Source organism: Talaromyces stipitatus, genomic scaffold (assembly GCF_000003125.1).
Source record: "Talaromyces stipitatus ATCC 10500 scf_1105507295523 genomic scaffold, whole genome shotgun sequence".
NCBI lineage: Eukaryota > Fungi > Ascomycota > Eurotiomycetes > Eurotiales > Trichocomaceae > Talaromyces > Talaromyces stipitatus.
Window position 1 is genome coordinate 4036878 of NW_002990113.1, and position 13182 is coordinate 4050059.

The following is a 13182-nucleotide window of genomic DNA, read 5'->3' on the forward strand; positions in this document are numbered from 1 at the left end:
ATACACTTTTTCACGTAGGTAGGTCGAGGTATATTTCACTAAGCATCCTACTTATCTTTATCCTCTCTTCTCTTCTCGAAATACATTCTTCCAGACTCGTAGGCACTCAAATACAGCCCTAAGCCTAACGACGTCCACCCTCCTCTCAGGAAAACCCCCTTGAACAAGCCACGCATGCCTTCTTTCCGATATACTTCCTTCCCAACAGCCACTGCTCCCCTCCTCCTAGACGCAGACGACACATTCTGTTCCCCTTCCTCGGTGGCGGCATTGAGCATAATCCTCGTTTTGACAACGTCAATCGGTGTAGTAACAACTGCCGCTACGCCGCCCGCCAACCCGGCAGATAATGCCGTAATTAGAGCCCTTTCTGTGACAGTTTGCTCCTGGTGCCCCGTCTGCTGCTTTTGGTGCCATTTATTTTGTGTTCTTTCTCGTAGATACTCGAAAAGTGGGAATTGCATGGCTGTGAACGGTAGGTTTCGAGCAACAAGAGCTCCGTACCCTCGCCAGAGATGTGTGGGATGAGCTCGGAACGTTGATAGAACCTGCATGGTCGGATGTCTTCTTAAGGTAGTCGATGATTTTCCTCTGGAGCGGTTATTGTCTGATGAGCTGACCATTTGCGCATTCTGTTTCAAGACTTCGGCTGGAGTGAGGATAAAACATGACACGCACTCTGCAGCTGAAGAGGCGATCCCATTTATTACTGGCGTTGGAAGAGAGTGCTTGAATGCTAGTTTATTGTTGATGGTGGAATCATCGGAATTTTTTGTGGCCGCTGAATTCAAGATGTATTTGATGCCTTCATATGTAGTGAAGAATGCTCCTGCTAGAATTCAAGAGTTAACAATGAACCGAATACACTATAATACCGTGGTCTTTGACTTACAAGAAGGGATTGTAGCTACGACAACACTCCATATCCCCTGATACAACCCTCGGAAGAGAAATCTTCGCTGGACCGCTCCTGTAGCAGCATCTGTGTATAGCTCTTTGTATCTCGGTGATTGAATCCGAGTCTTGAGAGTGTCGAGAGGATAAACGATAAAATCGACTGTAAAAGCTGCTATTGCTCCGGCCTTGGTCTATCTGTTAGCCGGATGTATGGTGCATGATTCACAGGACGTTTGGAAGTACATACAAGCCAGATATCGGTGTTACTGTTATGCATTGGAGCTTGGTATATAGTTTCCTTCAGCTAAGCATCTCAGTGAAGAATGAATAGAATTGTACTACCAATGAGGAAGTTGTAATTGAGACTGCGATGAGATCATACCTCGATCTCGGAAGCGGATCCACATGGTTTTGATAGGGCTGATAAGAAAGTCACGACTTGATTCACAAAGTATACGTACTTGGGTCAGATAAATGAATGATTTTAAACATTTATACGTTCATTTTCATTGACAGGGGTAGTCCTAACTCTAGTTTCAAGCACGGACAACCACAGATACATAGTTTTTTTTTTCCCTTTCGACGCCGGAGAGTCATGCAAAATGCCCACAAGAATCGACATTCGTTATTAGATAAGAAAGAAAAAGAAGGAATGAAGAAACGGTAGTATAATCCTCAACAAGCAAAAGATCTATCTATTCGTTCGCCTCTCCGGGAAGCAAGTTGCCCTTCACGGCGAACATCTTGCCAGTTGTCGAGGAAACGAAACCATCGATTTGACGCGAATATTGTTCGACTTGTCGGGTATTGAGCATGCTCTCCAATCGGCTAGGCTCTTGAGGAAGCTTGAACAAGCGTTGCCATTCATCTTCGGGGAGAGGAGCCTGCTTGAGTGTTGCACGACTAGCGTTCTCGGCTTTGCGCTTCGCTTGCCAGGCGGCAATCTTCTGTTGTTCACGGGCGAGTGATCGCTGGTAGTATTGGAAGTTGTTGTTCTCGGAGTGATGGGTTTCAATAGCGTCCAGGAGCAAATCGCAATTCTTCTCAAGGAATGGGTCGATGCTCAATGACAGGTTATCGAAGTTGGGAGAAAGAACGTTCGGTTGCGCCGTGGGGCCGTTCTTAAGTGCGGAAAGCGAGGGAGGGAGGTCAAGAGGCTCCAATGGCAAGGGAGATGGGAGTTGGTGAAGGAATGATGTGAGGAGGTGAGAGTTGTGGATTTTGACCGGAAGTTCGACAAGGATATCTTGATAACGAAGGCCGGACTTCTGAAGTCTATATCAAAGAAAATTAGCGACTTGGGATATGATGCGAGTCACGAAACATAGACTCTAGAATTTCATACTGCTCAGATGTGAACTTATTCTCCTTGAACGCAGTCATGAATTGCGGCGAAAGACGGAAAGCGCGAAAACTTAAGCTACCCTGTGCACTTCGGCTGACATCGTGGACAAGAGCGACGGTCCGTTCATTAAGTTCCTTCTGGTAGAAAAATTGGTTCTCGATAACGTTCAAGTTGATGAAGTTACCCATGTTCGCGCTGGTGTACCATCCGACATTCTGAGCATCGATATTCACTTCACGCAGCATACGGATCATCTCAGCCTGGTAGACGGTATTCGCTTTGGCGCGAGGAGCGGCAGCGGCAGCATTTGGTGTTGTAGTGTCGAAGTGCGACTCGGGAGGCACTTCCACGACGGGGAACGGGAATGTGTTTGTGATTTCTAGCGTGCCTTCAACATCAAGACCGACAAGGGAACCGGTAGCAACCGTAGGAAAACTCTGGGAACTGTGCTTGATAATTTTCATGACAACCTGGCGCAAGAAATTGCTGTCAGTATGGACAGTCAAGGCGACACATCGCTGGCGGCGACGAGGGGTAGGATTTTTTTTTTCTTAAGAATTCATACCAAAGCCTCCACCTGGACTGCCGTGAGAGGAGCCTCTTTCCTGCATGATATTAGCAGCTATCAGACCGTTATTATCAGATTGACTCACTCCATCTTGAATATCATTAAAGCACCTGAGTCGAACGAGGCGTAGTTGCTGAGTCTCTGTCGCCTTCGTTCTTTGCGGGCTCCGTTTTGTGTGGGCAGCCCGAATCAAACCCGAATAGGAATAGCGCGCCAAGTAACCGTTGGTTTTCTGCTGTCCAACTCTGCATAGGTCTATCTTCTCTGATATTGAAAAGTGTAAATGCAAATACTGATTACTGAAGATTTATCAAAAAAGGGCGCCGAAATGGCTACTCCAGAAAATGCACTGTTTTGTGGCGTGCTTCTTGCATCGCAGAATCTACAAACTGCTTCCACTTTGGGTTAGCGTGTATTTTTACTTGATAACCACCTTCTTGAAAGTGAGACGCCCTACTATGGCTCGTAAATGGTTGAGATTCGATTCTTGACATCGCTTTTACCAGAAAGTTATAGTGTTATACCACCGGCTGAATTCCCGTGTATATGTATCTAACTCCCGAGAAATTTTGTGAAAGATGGCTCAACCCGAGACGTTTTCTTATGGCTCGCATGAGCTGCAAGAGATTCATGTCTACAAAGCCCAAAATAGTCCCGAAGATAAGGACCTGCTATGGGTGATGTACGTATCCAAATATCGTCTTATCAGCTTTTCCCTTCGGGCTTTATACCCAGAAGCTAAACAATCATCATGACAGATACATCCATGGCGGGGCATGGAGGGATAATACCGTCCTAGCAGATTCATTCTCAACAACCCAAACTTTGCTCAGCAAAGACCCCTTGATCCAAAAGCATGTGGCTGCTTTTGCTTCTATAGACTATCGTCTAAGTCCTCATCCGAATGCTCATCAAGATCCCAACAACACACCAAAAACTCAACTACGGGATGCTAAACATCCAGAGCACATCCATGATGTTCAGACTGCCCTTGCATTTTTACAAGACAAGTATGGCTTTGGGGACAGATATATTCTTGTTGGCCACAGTTGCGGAGCAACTCTATCCTTCCAAGTGGTCATGAACAAAGTCCAAGGAGCAAACGCAACAACATTTCCGAAACCTAAAGCTATAGCTGGCGTTTGCGGAATCTATGATCTGAAACTTCTTCGAAATGATTACAGGCATATCAAGATTTATGAAGATTTTATCAAGGGTGCTTTTGGCTCGGATGAAGAATTATGGGACGGAGTCAGCCCTGGGAAAGTCACCAGTGCAGATGGAGTTGCTTCCGGGTGGGAGAATGGCCGGGTGGCAGTGCTGGCAAGCTCGACTGGGGACTTATTGATCAATCAGCCTCAGCTGGATGCCATGCTGGAAGTTCTTAAGCATTGGCAGACACTGGCTCAAGGAAGAGACCTGGTTGAGATAAATGATTTGAAAGAAGAACATGACGATGTCTGGGGAAAATGCGAGGAACTTGCTTGTGTGATCATTACTACTGTACAAAGACTGTCTGAGAAAAGTGCCTGAGATAACTTTTACTATCCCACATTCTCCCCTACTATAAAGATTTCCGCCTTTTTTCTTGCAATCTGACTAAGCAGTGGTGGCCTGTACGAATAAGACCAAATATAATAGCATAACTATCTCATCAGCTGGAGCACTCTACACCCATTTATCTAGTACCTAGGCATACTTAGTCTAGAACTTTTCGTCTCTCGAGTGCAGCGAGAGCAGACGATTTCAATGTTGTTTCTGAAAATGCTACTCATTGTCCTCGACATCGAAATTACAGAAACTGCAGGTTATAGAAGCTCTTTTGAAGTATTTCTGTTTCCGTCCCTTGGCAGGAAGTATTCTATTACCATTGAGCAAGACATGAATGGGTGTTCTCTCAGATAAGACCAAAACTCGCTACCAACGCCACCACTGAACGCCTTCAATATGCAGGTCCTTATCACAGTGAAGAAACTGAGCGACGAGAAATCGACTGGAAATTGACGCATGGCCAAAAATTTAGATGCCGGTGTCCATACGTGCAGAAGCATTGTCAGCAACTGGTGCTGCTTCTTCTTCAAGCGGCTCCGACTTATCGTCATCAACCTCGTCATCGGACTCGTCATTCTCATCTTCGCTAGACTCAATAAATCCAGGATCCATACCCAGCTTTGCTAGACGGTCTTTCATCTCCTCGCGGCGAGCATCCTGCCAGCGAGCCAAGGCGGCCGTTGCATGCACCTTGAAGCCGTAAATGCGTGGTTCGTAGCGCTGAATACTCTTTTCAGGTACAAGTGCTGGGTACACCTGGAAGAGAATGTTGTGAAAGGATGTGCCGAAATAGGCCCCGTCGATAGATGCATGACGAGATGACTTTGGGTTGTAGATATCTTCGCACTTTGCACAGTACAGTTTCACGGTCTTTTGGTTAGGCAGATCGGACTGGCCCATGGGAAGCAAAGGGTGTTGATCGCACAAGACACGGGGGCATTTTCCGAAATCGCCCTTCTTATATTTATCGAGCTAAAGACGAAGGAATATTAGCCACAGATACTCCACAATGACAATATAACTAAGAACATCAGAGGATGTAGAAGATCAAACGACGCACCATCTTAGCCAATCCACGAGTCGTCACGATATAGCGTGCATGAACCAAGCCGTAGAGATGACGAGCTGATTTCTCAATTTGTTCGCGGAGGTCATCGTCGGCATCTAGATCAAACACGTCTGTGATCAGGTCGAGCGCATATTGATAGTATTGGACTTCGGTGTTGAGTCCAGTCAAGTTGAAGCGGTCGGTCAAGTATTCCTCGTCGATTTCACAGAAATACTCGTTGCCTCGCGAGGAGATGAACTGTGGAGAAAAGGGACGACGAAAGTTAATTTTGGGCTCTTCACGTGGACGAAATGCGAGAGAAAGATAATGGAGACTCTGAACAACGTGTGGAGGGACATTGATCCGGGGAGGAGGCTCGACATCATCGTCATCATTGACCATGTTGAAGATGCTGACGGGGGCTCGTCGAGGATCCATTGCAAAGAGGCAGCCAGATTCAAGAGACAAAGGTGACGAAAAGCAATTGGTAAAGATAATTCCAGAGGTGAGCATAGCAAGTCTGTAGATATAAAAATGGCAGTGTTGTTGTCTGGAATCTGAAGTTTGAATCTTCCTGAGGTGCCCAACCTGTTGCTTCTGTAGCAACCTGCAGTCGTGCCTGCCTCTCCTCATAAAGAAAAAAACATGCACTGTGCTTCTAAGATATACCAGACAATATAAAGAATAAAGAAATATGAGATGAATAAAATATACTAGTCTAAAAGAGAGACATGAAAACACCCAAAGTTGCACAGAACAAAATCAAGTTGTACTTACCCAGTCTCTCCAGTAACTGGTATAGTCACTGTCAGTTTCACTGTTGAAGTCCTCCATAACGTATTCTGGTATTAAATTTGTCTTCAATATTGTTCAATTGATTATCGCGTGTTTGTGGTTCTTCCTCTTGAGCCGCCCACTTGTCAAGAGGACCAAGTGCGACAGGCCTTGGGAGGGCTGGTGGCTTGCAGGTCGCCCAAGAAAGCCGTATGCTTTATGTTGTCTGATTCCGGCAAGTAGTGACACCTGCAGTTGTGTTCCTGATTGTATGACAATGAATGGCAGTAATCAGAACCACGAGGATAAGAGTCGTATCCAGAAAGACAGCCTGATGGGTGATGCGGTGATAGCAACAATCTCACAATTGCAAAATAATGCGGGGCTAAGTGGATTATGGTATCCAGGCGGTGAGAGTGTGTGACTGTTAATGATAGGAGAGGACTCATTCTTTCATACTAGTAGTTTGAGACACATCTCAAGAATCTAATATCTACATATTGCAATAATGATTAAGCCATAAACATATCCTTTTTAGCAGTCAAAATGTGAATATGCACCATAGTCTTTGAGTATTCTGCAGGACATTTACAGGTTCTTTTTGACTGGCAGAAATCCCGCATTTGATTGGCTGGCTCCTAGAACGGTGGGGTGACCGCCTTTGTCGTGCCCTAAGTAGAAGTAGGTATGTTGATGGTAGGGTTTGATACCTCTTGAAGGCCACCCGAGGAAAAAAGGAGTATTTAATAAGAGATGAGATTGTCATTCTAGTCTAAAAATTCGACTTGCAAAGGGACGAGACCGAGAATACCCAGGCTCATTTAGTCAAAGTCTCCTAATACAGGCTGGATAAGGAGCCGGAAACATAAAGGAGAAGAAAATAATGTGTCGTACATATCAGGCGGCTGATCGATATGTGTCAAGCAGGTCATCAGAAAAAGCAGTAATGGATATCATGAAGAACAATAAAAAAGAAAAAACGAAAGTGCTGTCGAAGCTGGCTTAGAACCGTTGGCCTGCAGCCAAGTCACATTGTTCCAAAAATTTATATATTCCCTGGACCCCTTCGTAATCAGAGTGACTCTCTCCAGCGCGCGGCGGCGAAAGCTCAGCGAAAAATTCTCGGTCTCCAAGCTCGCTCACTCCAATGCTGGAGTATCCAGAAGGCGAAGAAATCCACGGGTTATCACCAAACATCTCGACATCTTCAAAGCTTATTTGGTTTGTATCGTGAGATATCCTGGGTGACGTCTTACCAGACATCATCAACCGCCAATCCAAATCATGCTTGGTCGAAGCTCGAGGATTTTCATGGATTATGAGAAGTTCTGCTTCTGGAGTGGGAGCAATGCTGGGAGCAAATGGAAATAGCAGGGCCAATTCAGCGCCAGTTCGGTGATCAAAATCTTCATCCTGGTAAACCTGGCCACGCTCCACACCGACTTCGTCACACAGACGCTCTACTTGCTCCGCATCGCAGCCAGGGAAGCGAACACGAAGAGTAGATTTGTTTTCAAGGGAGACAGGAAGATCACCAAGCGTACCAAGACGCTGGAGGTCATTCAAGACTGCTGCAAGATCTTTCAAAGCACGTGCAAAATCGACAGAAAGCATCTCCATCAAGCCTTCCGACTGGAGAGATTCGTTCTTGAGATTTCCGATGGAAGTGATTGTGGGCGACAGCTGGAAATCAATATACGAGCCGGGAGTGTTGCGCGAGACCTCTACCATTCGACGTTGTGCCTTATCTTGCAAAGGTGTCACGGTCTTGAAGCGCTTCTCGCCTGTACATGGATCGATGCCATCGAATCGAGCTCGTTGACCGGATAACCAGAACCCACGCATCGCGACGGACACATTCTGGATAACCTGCGCAGGTGCAGCAGGGCCGTGTGAAAAGTATCTTGCTCCACCAATTCTTCCTGCCCCGATACTATATCCACCGGCCGTACGACCGAGAGTTCCGCCGGTCAAATTGGGCCGGAGAGCGGAGTTGAAAGGCGATTGAGATGTCAAACGAATAACCATTTGACGTACTGACGAGTTTGGGGTAGCGCTGCCTGCGGGACGTGAGATTTGGCGTAGGTGTGAGCCAATATAACCGCCTGCACGGGTAGAGAATCGGCGGCTTTGGGCTTGTCGAATCGCTGCGGCTCGACTAATGGGCTGGCGAGAACCGACATGTGCGTAAGCCGGCTGGAGTTTTGGTTGCAGTTGCTGTGACTGTTCCGAGAGTTTGGCCTTGAGAGCTCTGGCCGCCTTCTCGTAGGCAAATCTGATGTCTGCGAGTTAGCGAAGCATACTAAGCATATGGAAAACAGGGACATTCTTACCTTGCTGCTCTCCATATTTTGGGGAGTAGTAGATGCCCACTTGCTGGCGCCATGGCTGCAAGGTTGACAGGGCTCTACTGAGTCGAAAGTTCGATGTCTCGATAGATGTAAGAGTGAAGAACGATGACTCCGTCGATGCTTGGGTTATGAGGAAGCCGATAAGGCTGTGTGGCGGTGCAGTTTCTCCTCTTTTTGCCACTCTCGGAATGCCAAAAACGGGGTCTCCACGTCTTTTAGCCAATCAGTGTTGAATATAAAATCAAGCGACCCGATTGGACGATCGTACTTCCGATGACAATTAAGTTACGCAAAATCCAATTTTCATTCCTTATTTGTTTCCTCTATAACTTTTGAAGCAATTGCTGTCTAAAGCTTACCCAGAACGAGTCATTCATCATCGCCAAAGAATACCTTCACCGGCAGCCAGTCGTCACCGCAGACCTTGAATCGGTCCTTGAGGTTGCTGAGTTCATTGACCTCCTCAGCAGTGAGCTCCCAACCATCGAGCTGGATGTTCTTCTCAATGCGCTCCTTGTTCACGGACTTTGGAATGACGCTCCAGCCTTTCTGTATACCCCAGGAAAGCAGAATCTGTTGAGGGGTCTTTCCTTTCTTCTCGGCCATCTTGAGCAGTGTGGGGTCTTTGTACAGCGGAGAGTTGGTGGAGCCAAGGCAGGAGTATCCAGTGCAGTGAATTCCTTTAAAGGCGCAATATTCCACTAATTTTGGAGAAGGGTTGTTGGGGTGTAACTCGATTTGGTTGACGGCCGGGACGATCTTGGTCGTGGGAGTACTGAGCAGACGTTCCAGGTTCTTGATGCCAAAGTTGGAGACACCAATGTTTCGCACTTTGCCGGTGGCAGGAAGCTTTTGCATCTCCTCCCTGTATTATACGTTAGTACGGGACAATTCTAAACTGATATTCAAGCTTGCTCTTGGTCTTACCATGTCTTGATGAAATCCCAATCAGGGAGGTGTTTGCTGGTGTCATTTGGATCCGTTGACGAGGGCCAGTGGATAAGATAAAGATCGACGTAGTCAAGACCTAGAGAGGACAATGATGAATTGATACCATCTTGGACTCGGTGGTGCCATGTGTTGTCGAGTTTGGTAGTGACCCAGATTTCCTCACGAGGAACACCGGAATCCTTGATTCCCTGTCCGACTTCGTGTTCGTTTTCGTAAGCCAAAGCACTATTTCATTCCAATCAGCAATCACATTGACAAGATAGTTACCTCGAGGAATATCTTACGTATCGATGTGACGGTAACCAGCAAGCAAAGCGGTTTTTACTGCCTCGCGGACCTCGTTGGGTTTGGATTGCCAGGTTCCGAGACCGATCGCAGGGATTTTGGCCCCTGTGTTAAGGGTAAATGTCTTCCTGCAAAGGTTGATTATTAGTCTCTGTTGCTGCTGCTTTTCGTTCAACCTTGTAACTTACTTGCTGTTCTGTGTAGTAGCCATCTTGTGAATTTGGTAGTTCGGAGCAATTATTCTGGGAAACTGACAGTGAAAAGCACTGAGCTGACACGGCGAGCAGAAGGTAAATACTCGAGGAACTGAAAACATCATGAATAAGGAACCAGGGGAGAGGAGTCATATATCTTTAAAACTGCTGAGCAGTGGGAGGGTGGGGTTAGAGGACCGAGCATCGGTATACCTGCGACAGTTTGCGAATGCTCAATAGATCGTCATATTTCGCGGTAGGACAATGGCTAGTGGAGTGTCTCCTGTGGAGCCAACTTGATGATATCACCGAATACCAGTGAATGGCTAGATTTGTTCAACCGACTTGCCTATTTCGGTCAAAATGAGGCCCATCGATCCATATCAGTGGGCACGCTATTTTTCTCGCCATATTCAGCCGATTGTCCAGGAAGTAGAGATAAGGGTTAGGGCAAGCCGCATATCCGGGGGTTGTATAGCCGAAGAGAGATACTATTGAGCTCACATTTGAATATATTTGTAGGGTTGACCTAGATTAGTAGATTGCCGAACTATGACCCGTACCCTGGCGAGCAATCAGGTACAATATGGTCGAGACCTCAACATGCTACCTATGCGGTTTGGAACCCCGCCGAAGCATCTGATATGTGCCTGAAAGTCAAGAGTTGTGGATATCTATTACTAATAGATAGCCAGGTGTAGAGCGAAAGGATAGAGGCCTCTCTACTCCATATCTTGTAGCACCATACCTTAGTCCTCTCACTGCGGGGCAGGATACCGTGGCGTTTCTAGAAGGCAGGTGAACACGTTCAGCTAACCGGAACATACCCAGTAGGCCGACCCGGTAAGTAGCACATCTGCTGCAACTTAAACAGCCCATAGGATAGCTAGTTACACTATAATTCAGACCCCCATGTCCAGTAGGGATTGAAGCTCCTGGCTGAAAATCTTTAGAGAGGGGTTATATAAGCCTTTCTCTTTAAATCGCCCAGTTCTCCATGGGCTGATAGCCGAGATGCTCATATAGCTACCCTCTAAGATAAAACTGCACATAGCGATTTGCTGGTACGGGAACAGTCTTCGATCTTGTATTAGAGAAGGAAGTCCGCTTTATGTTCGTTAGGGCTTAGGTGTAAAAATAAAGCCATTGGAGATCTCCGACTACTCGCTAGAAGAGTCCGGCCACGCAAAGGAGCCGAGAGTTATAGCATTTTGAGTACTCCGTGTAGTGACTGTGAAATCTGACCGACTGAGCGACGGTTCAATAGATTCAGTGTATGATTGGGTGGAATGAAAAGGAAGAGTGCTTTTAAGGCGCCGGGATTGTCTATACTCACCGCCTGATTCTGCCGTCCCTTTCCGAGTGTAATTGGCCCGCTTGGACCAGCTGCATTTCACTGACTAAATTTTGTTCAAGATTGTACCTGCTTCCATGCAAGCCAGTGGGGTGCCAAGCAGTTCATTGAATATCGAACGTGCACCGTTTGTATGACACTTTCAATCATCTAAGCCGGGCAATTTCTTTCCGGCAAGATGTCGTCTGGCTTCGTCTCGGGAGGCACCATTGATGAACCAAATGAAAGAGACGATGAGTGGCGGCGAACTCAACAGGAGTTGGAGGAGGAAAGGCGGCGGAAGGCGGAGCTTGGAAAGCAGAATGATGGGAAAAGTCTCTATGAGATTCTGCAGCAAAACAAGATGGCCAAGCAAGAGGCATTTGAAGAGTCGATACGACTAAAGAATCAATTTCGTGCCTTGGACGAAGATGAGGTCGAGTTTCTAGATTCGTTGCTAGAGTCAACTCGAGCTCAGGAAGCTGCCGTAAAGAAGGAGACTGCCGAGCAGTTGGCAGAGTACCAGCGTCAACGTGAAGAGGCCGAGAGAGCTCTGATTGAAGCCGGCGGGCAAAACAGCTCTGGCAGCGCTACAAAGCCAACAGGGGATGAAGAACAGTGGGTTGTTGCAGGGAGGAAACGCAAACGAAATAGAAAAGACTTCTTGGTACCTCCCAAGATCCGTAAATCATCATTCACCGCCGATGATGCCTCTACCGTGTCAGATCAGAAAGAAAAGCCTGCAACGACAATATATAAGGACGTGGCAAAAGATTCGACACCTTCTGCTTCCTCTAAGTCAGCACCAAAGCGCATCGAGACTGTTTCCGATGAAAGCCCGAAAGGCAGAGCAACCAATACCGCATCCTCAAAAGACAGCACCCAACACAAGGTAGCAACTGGACCGTCCCTTGGCCTCGTTGCATATGATTCCGACGAAGATTCTGGTTAAGCAACTTTGACTCTAAACGAAGTAGAAAGCTCCTTTGCTGCGCGTTTCCTTACCGGGATGCAGGCTTCCTGTGCTTGGCAGGCACTCAAATGAGGCCACGAAGTTGTTCTATCCAGGTTCTCGTCTGCAAGTATATACGGAAACATCCAATGATCTACCCAACCCACACTAAGCGCAAACATGCCCATCACTCAGATTCATCATAAAAGGCTTCTGGTGGTTACAATTTCAAGAAGATATAAGCAATGATGATTATCACCGTCGTCACGATCGAGCAGAGGTTCTTTCATCAACGATTGGTGTTTGTCATTTAGGACTGTGTTGCATTGAGTGGAGTTTTTATTGTGAAAACGGGCATACAAGTACTTTGGCAGTCACACTGGGATCTCTGGTTTAAGTCAATGCATGTCTTCCGTCAGCAAAGCCGAGCTTTCAATTGGTGTCGAGATTCTGAGGTACATCCATACAAGGAGTGGCAATGTGCCTGTCAATGTCAATATTGTCATCATAAATTGTCTTACTGGGAGAAAATTAAATGTACGATGCTGATACCACTCAGTGTCTGAGGAAGAGGCGAAATTCGAGTTTCCCTTTTGTTCTGAAACATTTACAGAATTGCCACATGGTATGCCCAGGTGCTGTTGGAACTATGAACGCGCTACGTTTGCTTGTGTCAAAGAATTGGCCATGAAATCAGTAATCTAGCCCACTCCAGAATCCGGTATACAAACCCTATCCTCGTTGATAAGTTACAAGCACTTCTAGATATACTTACAGTTCTTCGATCAGAGACGCTACGAATATTTGCCGGAATTGTGCCTAATTACAAGAGCACTAGTCCAATTCCATCCCCATGCGATGCGGGGAATATTGTGCGTTCCAGCAGCCATATTCGATTAACGGGAGAAGTGGCCCTTTCATCTGCCTATTCTG

The 13182-nt window shown here is 46.6% G+C and overlaps 7 protein-coding genes across 8 annotated transcripts; 2 read left to right on the plus strand and 5 right to left on the minus strand.

Annotated features, from left to right (window-relative positions):
• Positions 1-47: 47 nt before the first annotated feature.
• On the minus strand, positions 48-1174 carry TSTA_074250 (mitochondrial carrier protein, putative; the record flags this gene model as incomplete). Its single annotated transcript, XM_002341390.1, has 3 exons — positions 48-832; positions 893-1082; positions 1145-1174. 3 exons carry the CDS (start codon positions 1172-1174, stop codon positions 48-50), a joined length of 1005 nt encoding a protein of 334 aa, XP_002341431.1.
• A 418-nt stretch (positions 1175-1592) lies between these two features.
• TSTA_074260 (eukaryotic translation initiation factor 3 subunit EifCh, putative) lies at positions 1593-2900 on the minus strand (the record flags this gene model as incomplete). The annotated part of the gene is made up of 4 exons (XM_002341391.1): positions 1593-2172; positions 2243-2712; positions 2808-2847; positions 2896-2900. 4 exons carry the CDS (start codon positions 2898-2900, stop codon positions 1593-1595), a joined length of 1095 nt encoding a protein of 364 aa, XP_002341432.1.
• A 219-nt stretch (positions 2901-3119) lies between these two features.
• TSTA_074270 (uncharacterized protein) lies at positions 3120-4376 on the plus strand. Its single transcript, XM_002341392.1, has 2 exons — positions 3120-3492; positions 3569-4376. Exons 1-2 carry the CDS (start codon positions 3389-3391, stop codon positions 4341-4343), a joined length of 879 nt encoding a protein of 292 aa, XP_002341433.1. The 5' UTR covers positions 3120-3388; the 3' UTR covers positions 4344-4376.
• Positions 4377-4528: 152 nt separating this feature from the next.
• Positions 4529-6534, minus strand: TSTA_074280 (casein kinase 2 beta' regulatory subunit Ckb2, putative; the record flags this gene model as incomplete). 2 transcript variants are annotated; one of them, XM_002341394.1, is made up of 3 exons in its annotated part: positions 4529-5333; positions 5422-5667; positions 6187-6534. In XM_002341394.1, 3 exons carry the CDS (start codon positions 6241-6243, stop codon positions 4830-4832), a joined length of 807 nt encoding a protein of 268 aa, XP_002341435.1. In that variant the 3' UTR covers positions 4529-4829. The 2 variants fall into 2 exon arrangements, with proteins under 2 accessions (XP_002341435.1, XP_002341434.1); XM_002341393.1 differs by lacking the exon at positions 6187-6534 and having other exon boundaries at positions 5422-5847.
• Positions 6535-6928: 394 nt separating this feature from the next.
• TSTA_074290 (uncharacterized protein) lies at positions 6929-8569 on the minus strand (the record flags this gene model as incomplete). The annotated part of the gene is made up of 2 exons (XM_002341395.1): positions 6929-8458; positions 8517-8569. The coding sequence occupies 2 exons, from the start codon at positions 8567-8569 to the stop codon at positions 7186-7188; spliced, it is 1326 nt and encodes a 441-aa protein (XP_002341436.1). The 3' UTR covers positions 6929-7185.
• Positions 8570-8861: 292 nt separating this feature from the next.
• TSTA_074300 (glycerol dehydrogenase Gcy1, putative) lies at positions 8862-10330 on the minus strand. Its single transcript, XM_002341396.1, has 4 exons — positions 9959-10330; positions 9770-9898; positions 9462-9710; positions 8862-9399 (listed from the first exon to the last, which is right to left on the minus strand). Exons 1-4 carry the CDS (start codon positions 10087-10089, stop codon positions 8904-8906), a joined length of 1005 nt encoding a protein of 334 aa, XP_002341437.1. The 5' UTR covers positions 10090-10330; the 3' UTR covers positions 8862-8903.
• A 1065-nt stretch (positions 10331-11395) lies between these two features.
• Positions 11396-12699, plus strand: TSTA_074310 (uncharacterized protein; the record flags this gene model as incomplete). Its single annotated transcript, XM_002341397.1, has 2 exons — positions 11396-11449; positions 11497-12699. The coding sequence occupies 2 exons, from the start codon at positions 11396-11398 to the stop codon at positions 12247-12249; spliced, it is 807 nt and encodes a 268-aa protein (XP_002341438.1). The 3' UTR covers positions 12250-12699.
• Positions 12700-13182: the final 483 nt, after the last annotated feature.

Coding starts and splice junctions, on each gene's coding strand:
- TSTA_074270 (XM_002341392.1), top strand. CDS start 3,389: ATGGCTCAACCCGAGACGTTTTCTTATGGCTCGCATGAGCTGCAAGAG. Junction 3,493..3,568: donor AAGGACCTGCTATGGGTGAT/GTACGTATCCAA, acceptor TCATCATGACAG/ATACATCCATGGCGGGGCAT.
- TSTA_074300 (XM_002341396.1), bottom strand. CDS start 10,089: ATGATGTTTTCAGTTCCTCGAGTATTTACCTTCTGCTCGCCGTGTCAG. Junction 9,711..9,769: donor GGTTACCGTCACATCGATAC/GTAAGATATTCC, acceptor GGAATGAAATAG/TGCTTTGGCTTACGAAAACG. Junction 9,400..9,461: donor TGGGATTTCATCAAGACATG/GTAAGACCAAGA, acceptor CGTATAATACAG/GGAGGAGATGCAAAAGCTTC.